Here is a 7,145-nt window from a genome sequence, read left to right as displayed (position 1 = left end):
TTGATGCTGGCCCCTAGCTTCTCTACCACCCCAACTTCACTGGCCCCTTCTGTCAACTCGCCCCTCCTGGATGATGGTCCAGCTCTCTCCCAGCACACAATAAACAGGTCCAGACAGAACTAGGACCAACCCCAAGTGCTGAATCATCCATGGTGTCAAAAGAGCCAAACACACCAGATCTCTTCAAATATTTAATCAGTTTGGAGACTTCTGTCTTCCAACCCAGTTGGGTCAAAATTCTAAAGAAAGCATGATTAAGGGGTCCTCAAAAAATTAAAAATAAAAACAAAACACACACACACAAAAAAAAAAAAACAAAAAAAATCAGAACAGAAAACTAAAAACACAACATTGGCTGGTGTGGAGAGGAGGCTGGGACTAGGAAGACAGAACATAGCATGTGTCTGAGGTCTTCTGAAAGAATTCTACTTCTTTAAAAAAAAAAACTCGAAATGAACAAGAAAGGATTAAACAGTTATACAAATTTAAGAACAACTAAAATTTCTTTTATGGCTGAAAATACCAGACGTGGTTTTGAAATAGACTCTTTAAAAGTCCTTAGATCCTGCTGTGGTTTGTTTCCATAGCCTTTTCAGGACATGCAAAAAGCAAACTAGCTATACCCAGCATCCCCACGTGCTCTTGGGGTCTTTGCAAAGCAGCAATGCAGCAAGAGACAGAAAGAAGGAGTGGAAGAGGAAGAGAAGCTGTTCACAGTCTTCGCACATAGACTCAGACCCCAGCAAACCTAATCTAGTTTCTTTGAAAAAGATGGAAAACAACCGAAGACCTTGAAGAATCACCGAGGATCTCATATCCCGGGCCAATGAGAATGCTTTTCAATAACTGCATCATAGGAAGAGGGGGCGGAAGGTCCTTCTGAGGGACAGGTCTGCAACAGGACTCTGGGCTGACTCCTCTGGGAAACGTTCAGCAGGAAAGGTGCAACGTTTGTCTCACGCTTGCCTTCTTTCTCCTGTTTCCTCTCTTCCCCTGTCCCTTGGTGCTGGTGAGAGGCAGTGTCAGAGGCTGCAGCCCTGGGCTCAGAAGGGGTACTGTGACACATATATCCGCAGTCGGATCACAGAGCTGCCTCTGAAGTTGATGACGGTATTGACAGTGATCATCTCCAAGTCCAGCTGGATGTCCCGGGGCCCTTTGATGGGGCGTGTCATCACCAGGGTGGCACTGATGGGGCCCGTTTGCTGTGGACAGAACAGGGGGACACTAGTTAGAGAAGGCATGATATAAACAGAAGGCCCGGCTGGTGGCTCTGCAGCCTGAACCAGGGCCCTCTGCCTTGCCCAAAGCTCAGCGACCTCCACACCATGCCCGTCCCCCAGCTTTGCCCGTTCTCCACCCACCTCTTCCTAAGGAGTCTTCCCTGACTCCCCAGTCTAAAGGTCCCCCTGTGACTTTCAACTTTGTGTAGGGAAGAAGACACGCCTTACTGAGTGTAACTGTGCACGCTATCTCCTTGGCCCATGTCTGAGGTCTGATCCCTGCTAGGCAACGAGAATCCCCTCAGAGTTCAGCATGTGGCTTGAACACAGTAGGTGTTCAGAAAACACAGTCAGTCCTCTGTATCCATGGGTCTGCACCCTTGCATTCAGCCAACTGTAGACAGAGTATATTCAGAAAAAAATCCCTGCGTCTGTATTGAACACCTACAGATTTTTTCCTTCTCATTTTTGCCTAAACAATATAGTGATTATGTACATAGCATTTAGTATCCTACATTATAAGTCATCTAGATGTGATTTAAAGCATATTGGAGGATGAACACCAATGGATTTGGTGTCCTTGGGGGTCCTGGAACCAGCTCCTTATAGACATGCAGGGATGATGGTGTAACTGAGAGAATGAACAAATCACTGTTTGAACTTCCTAAAAGACTCAGGGATGTCACTTCATCTCTCTGGGTCTCATTTCTAAAATGAGGGTTCAGACAGGATCAGCAATTTCCAAATAAAGGGAATCAAAAGCACCTAGGATACTTTTTTAAAAACTAACAACTGTTCTAGGGGCCTGGTCTAAGACTTTCAGGCTCAGTACACTTTTAGGTAAGCATGGGAGAAGTGAAATTTGTTAAAAGCTCATATCTAGAAACCCTGTAGTTTCACCATTCTGTGATCCTATTACTGAGATTCTAATAATTCCATGTGGATTTTGCTCCTCCATGGAATTTTTTTTCTAGGACTTTCAAGGAAAGAGAGAGAGAGGACTGACATCAGTTGAGTACCTACCATATCTGAGGCACTCTTCCAGTTACTTTTAAATACATTGGTTTCTTTTATCCTCATAAGCCTTGCTATTCCAAGTGTGCTTCCTGGACCAGCTATACTAGTATCACTGGGTGAGGGGGGAGGGATGGGGGGTAGAAATGCGGAATCTCAGGTTCCACCTAAGATCTACTGAGCCATACTCAGTAGCTTAACATAATCCCCAACTGACTTGTGTGTACATTAGCAATTTTAAAAGTGCTGACTAAAAGCACAGGACCCAGTGGGGACCCTGGTGCCCTTGTCTAAGGTCTGTTCTAAAGGTATGTCTCATTACTTCCCTAGTTTGTAAATAAGCAAACTGGGGTCAGAATGAGCTTAAGTAATTGCATAGGGTCATCCAGCTAGTCAGGAGCAGGACTGGGGTCTTTCCGTGTGACCTAAACCTCAGCCATTTATCACAGCATAGCTTTATCAGGAAAGACTGTATATTTTACTTCTTCTCCCTAGTACTGAACAGATATAGGGCATCTGCAGAGGACACAGTGTGAGGGAGAACAGGGACAGACTGAAGAGTCACTTCCCAGGAGTTGCAGAACCCAGTCCTGAGCCCCAAAAATGAAAGCACCAGGATCTGTAAACCAATCAATCTGGCTTGTGTAAAGCCACACCAGATATTTTTTTCTGTCTCCGTAAAGGGAGGGCACCCCATAAGGTTCTGCCACAGGTATAACAAGGGCAGGGCTGGCTGACAGGTGTGGGCCAGGCCCTGGGACCTCCTCTGTCCGTTGGCAGACAGCAGCTGTGCGGCCGTGCAATTTCCTCTTGGCACTGGCGGTCTGCGTGCCCGTCAGCATTCACGTAATTGCAACCCCTTGAGAAGAGGATCCCTTGGACTTCCTGGTCAGTGCTGGCAACACCTCAGGGCCCTGGGCTAGCTAAGACTAGAGGGTACAGCCACACAGGGAAATGCCCATAGCGTTCACACACACAGACATCTTGCCAGCTTGCACCGTTTGCGTGAACAAAGGCCAGGCGAGGACCCTGGGCAGCCCTCTGAAGGGTGACTGGCAGAGATGAGGGTCTAGAAAGGCAAATAGAGGACATGGAAACTTGCAAGTTGTTCTTTTGGGCTTTCCTGGTAAATGTCTCCACAGAGTGAAAGAATCCTAGACCCTCCCATTTGGAAGGAACCTCAGAGGCAGGTCGGTGAGTCCAATCTCTGCTGAGGTCACAAGCGCAGCACCCTGGAAAGGCCTGCCCACAAGCAAGCACCTGGAAGGGCAAAAATGCCACCAGGAGAGCTGTGGACGCCCACCTTAGGCAGAGTCTGACCATCAATGAAATAAGTCCTCCCCCAAAGCCCCAGGTTATTGGTGGCCTTGAAGGTCTGTGTGGGACACAGTGCCAGAGAGGGGGGCTGAAGGGCTTGGGGTGGCAACCAAAGCCCTGGTGCCCACTTCATGGACTGGTCACTGTGACATCCTTGGGTAAATCTCCAACATCTCACAGGGTCATTCATCCTGTGAGAGCAAGAGCATTTGGGCATCTGGATACAGTGACAATAATCAAGCAGACCCTGGCCCTCCAGAACTTGCCCTGTCTACCAGCTGCATGCCCCCAACCCTGGAGGAGCCAGAATCCATGCTACCCCTGCTGAGAGGAGAAGAGGAGGCTGTACAGAGACCAACCACACTCGCCCCTGCTCTGAACCAGCAGCAGGGAGGAACTTTCCACTAAACGGGAGGTAGAGAGGTTGACCTTTTCACTTAAACCAGCAGGGACCTTTGACAAGAGAGAATGGGACAATCCCACAGTGACTGCACCTGTGAATCCTGGGGAGCAAGCTGAGCCTCACTCCCCCAGGCGTGCTCAGGCTTGGGCACAGGAGAGGAGGAGGAAGTTCTGGCCTATTTTACCCCTGCCACTTATTTAACAAAAGTCTCCTGCGTTCCCGGCACTTCGCGAAGTGGGTGATCTCATCTAATCCTAAGGTAAATATTGTTACGATCTCCTCTCTCCAGATGAGGAAATTGAGGCCCAGACAGGTTAGGTAACCATGGTTGCGATACATGTGAGAACACAGGGCACAGCGGGTCAGCCTGGCCTTGGAGCCCACAGTAAACACTTGAGTGCCCTCCTGGGTGGGTCCTGCAGCTCGGGACAGCCTGGACCCTTGGAAGGTCAGGCTTACCTGGCCAGTTTCTCTCTGTCTTCCTGCTCCCATGCCCTGTGGCTTCCCAGGGCCCCACCACATGGCTCTTTTGTCTTCCCAGGCATAATCTTGGGAACTTTCAGGCCAGGAGCCGCCTCCCCCATCCATAGGACATGGCAGGCTATGTCCCTTTGTGCCCTCCTTGACCTTGCACGTCTTCTGAATAAATAAATACTAAAGCAATAGGGCCCTTCTCAGCTGAGTACAAGCTGCGCCCAGCTCCAAGCTCTGAGTTTCCAGGGTTCCCTCACTGCTGCGACACTCTGTGCACAGGTTTTCAGGAAGGGAATCTCCCTCTGTCCACTGAGCTATCAGATAGTCTCTCCACTCCCACGTGACTGGCACCCTCTCAAGTCAGCCACTGCAGGACCGTTTGGGTCCAGCAGGATTTTAGTGGATGCCATCTGGATGCAGGCTTTCTTGCCTAGACAAGGCCACCTCTGCAGATCTCCTGCTCCACCCAGCATCAGGGCAGCCTTAGGCAGGAGGTACCAGGGAGGGTGCTTTAAATCTAACAGGGGGTATCTTTTCATCCTATGATTGGGACTTGCTATGTCTCTCCAGATGAAAGAGGCCGGATGAGGGAAGGCTGGAGGTGGGCTGGCCTCACCTCAAGAGAGCGGCCAATTTGGAGGTTCCAGTATGGGTTTGGGGATAAGGCAGACATACACACAGGACCACCTTTTTCATCTTATAGAAGCTCCTCTACCCTCACCCATTCTAACTTCTTTCAAAGCCCCTGACCTTGCTATCTTGGTCTACAGAGCCAGGTCTATAGCAGCTCCATGGGTCACATACTCGCACATGACCTCAGTCTGTTTGGGTCTTACTAAAAGTATGTTAGTGAGGATCCCTTGTCCCTGGGGCCTTTTCTAATCTGTTCTTTCCACTGCTGCTGAACGTCCAGCTCCAGAGGCAAGGAGGGAAAGATACTGCCAGGGGTGAGGAGAGGAGGCTTAGAGATCAGGGATGTGATTCTTTTATAGGCCGCTGGGTTGGTCTCTGGTAAACATCCATGGTCCTGTCCTTCTGCATGGAGCCTCCCCCCCCTCCCCCAGTGACACTGGAGGACCATATATAGTTAGTATCTGCTAGAAATGCTCCTGGGTATGGTGGGCTGAATCACGGCTTCCAGATAGCCAGGTCTTGGTTCTTGGAAATGATAAATGTTTTCTTAGAAGGAAAAGGGACTTTGTAGTTGTGATTAAGGATCAGAACACAGGGAGATTATCCTGGATTATCTAGATGACTTTAAATCTAATCATAAGTGTCCTTATAAGAGGGCAGCAGGAGGAGCCTTGATAAGTGCAGAAGAGGAAGGAACGGGTTCTCCTCCGGTGCCTCCAGAGGGAGCACAGTCCTGCCGGCACCTTGATTTCAGCTTAGTAAAACGGACTTCAGATATTTAGCTTTCAAAACTACAAGAGTATGAATTTCCTTTGTTTTATGACACCAGATTATGGCAATTTGTTATAGCAGCCACTGGAAACTAATACACTGGGTGTCTTACCATCTTCTGAAACAGGTCCTTTGGAGGAGAAGCTCTGCGATCTGCTTTTTGGACAAGTACCCAAATTCATGCTGAAATGTGGCAACCATTTAGCTACGTGGTCTCTAAAGAGGCATGATGACTGCGGGGGTTGGGGGAGACAAAGCTCAATAATATAAATGGTATGGTACTGCACAGATGCAATTTATAAAAAAGTCAACATACTTTAGGATGTGTGCTCTAAAACATTTTTTACTAGTATGAATGGGTCAGTGCTTCCCAATCAAACTTTCTACAGTGATAGACATGTTCTATATCTGAGCTATTTAATACAGTAGCTAGGTATGTTCTAGAGCACTGGAAATGTGGCTAACCCCATGGAAGAGCTAAATTCATAACTTAACTTTAATAAATCTAGATTTAAAGAGCCACAGCGGCTCCTGTGGTGGACAACATTGGGAGAGTCTACTGTGAGCCACACCTTCCCACTCGCTGGCATGTAAAAAGCAGGAAGGCAAGGGTGTGAGGATGTCTTCCTCACTGCGATGTCCTCGGTCTCTAGAAGTGCCTAGTAGGTACTTAGTAAGTATTTGTCAAATGGGTGGATGGAAAAATGGAGGTGTGAATGCCTCTCCTGCAGAATTTTAGGAGAAAAGAGACTAAGATTGCATCTTGGTCAACTTCTTAGTTCACAGATGAGGTCCCTAAGGCTCATGGAGGAGATCTTCTTTCTCAATCCATGTAGAAAGAGGTGGAAACAGGAGCTTTCACCCCTGAGTCCCACCTACCCTCTTCTCTCTTCACAACTGTCCTTCCTCGCTGCACTCCTACCCATTCCCAGGAAGCCAGTCCCTAGGCTGGACACCACGAGGCCATTGCTAAAGATGGCGACACTGCTCACCACTCCCTCTTACCCGCATATAGAATTCTCGACCCTCATTCCCAGATTTGATCTGGAAAATGTAATAGGCCCCAGGGTAGCGGGTCGTTGCTTGCATCTGGAAGATGTCAGCAGGAACGGAGCGTCCTGACACCACATCCATGTCCCGGAATAAGATGGTAAAGGGCTGGTCTCTGCAGCCAGGATTCTCAGCAGGACACATACAGCGGCTGGAGGGAAAAGAAGTCATGTGAGAGCTCAGTAAATCCTTTCCAGGTGCTGGCTGTGTCTACTGAGGACACTGAAAATGAAGCCACCGCATTTTTACCAGCAAATGGC

General features: G+C 48.6%; 1 protein-coding gene across 2 annotated transcripts in view; it reads right to left on the bottom strand.

The window, feature by feature from the left end:
* Window positions 1-281: 281 nt before the first annotated feature.
* Window positions 282-7,145, bottom strand: part of Fbln5 (fibulin 5) — a 69,475-nt gene continuing 62,611 nt past the window's right edge. The window contains exons 10-11 of one of the 2 annotated variants that reach the window (XM_047540086.1): window positions 6,841-7,036; window positions 282-1,205 (exon numbers count right to left, since the gene is read on the bottom strand). In XM_047540086.1, coding sequence (XP_047396042.1) covers window positions 1,044-1,205; window positions 6,841-7,036 — 358 coding nt within the window. In that variant the 3' untranslated portion in view covers window positions 282-1,043. The remainder of the gene's footprint in view (window positions 1,206-6,840; window positions 7,037-7,145) is intronic. The other variant, XM_047540085.1, reaches the window with a different exon arrangement.

Source organism: Sciurus carolinensis, chromosome 2 (genome assembly GCF_902686445.1).
Source record: "Sciurus carolinensis chromosome 2, mSciCar1.2, whole genome shotgun sequence".
NCBI lineage: Eukaryota > Metazoa > Chordata > Mammalia > Rodentia > Sciuridae > Sciurus > Sciurus carolinensis.
The sequence above is the reverse complement of the archived record's forward strand: the minus strand, read 5'-3'. Positions and strand labels throughout refer to the sequence as shown.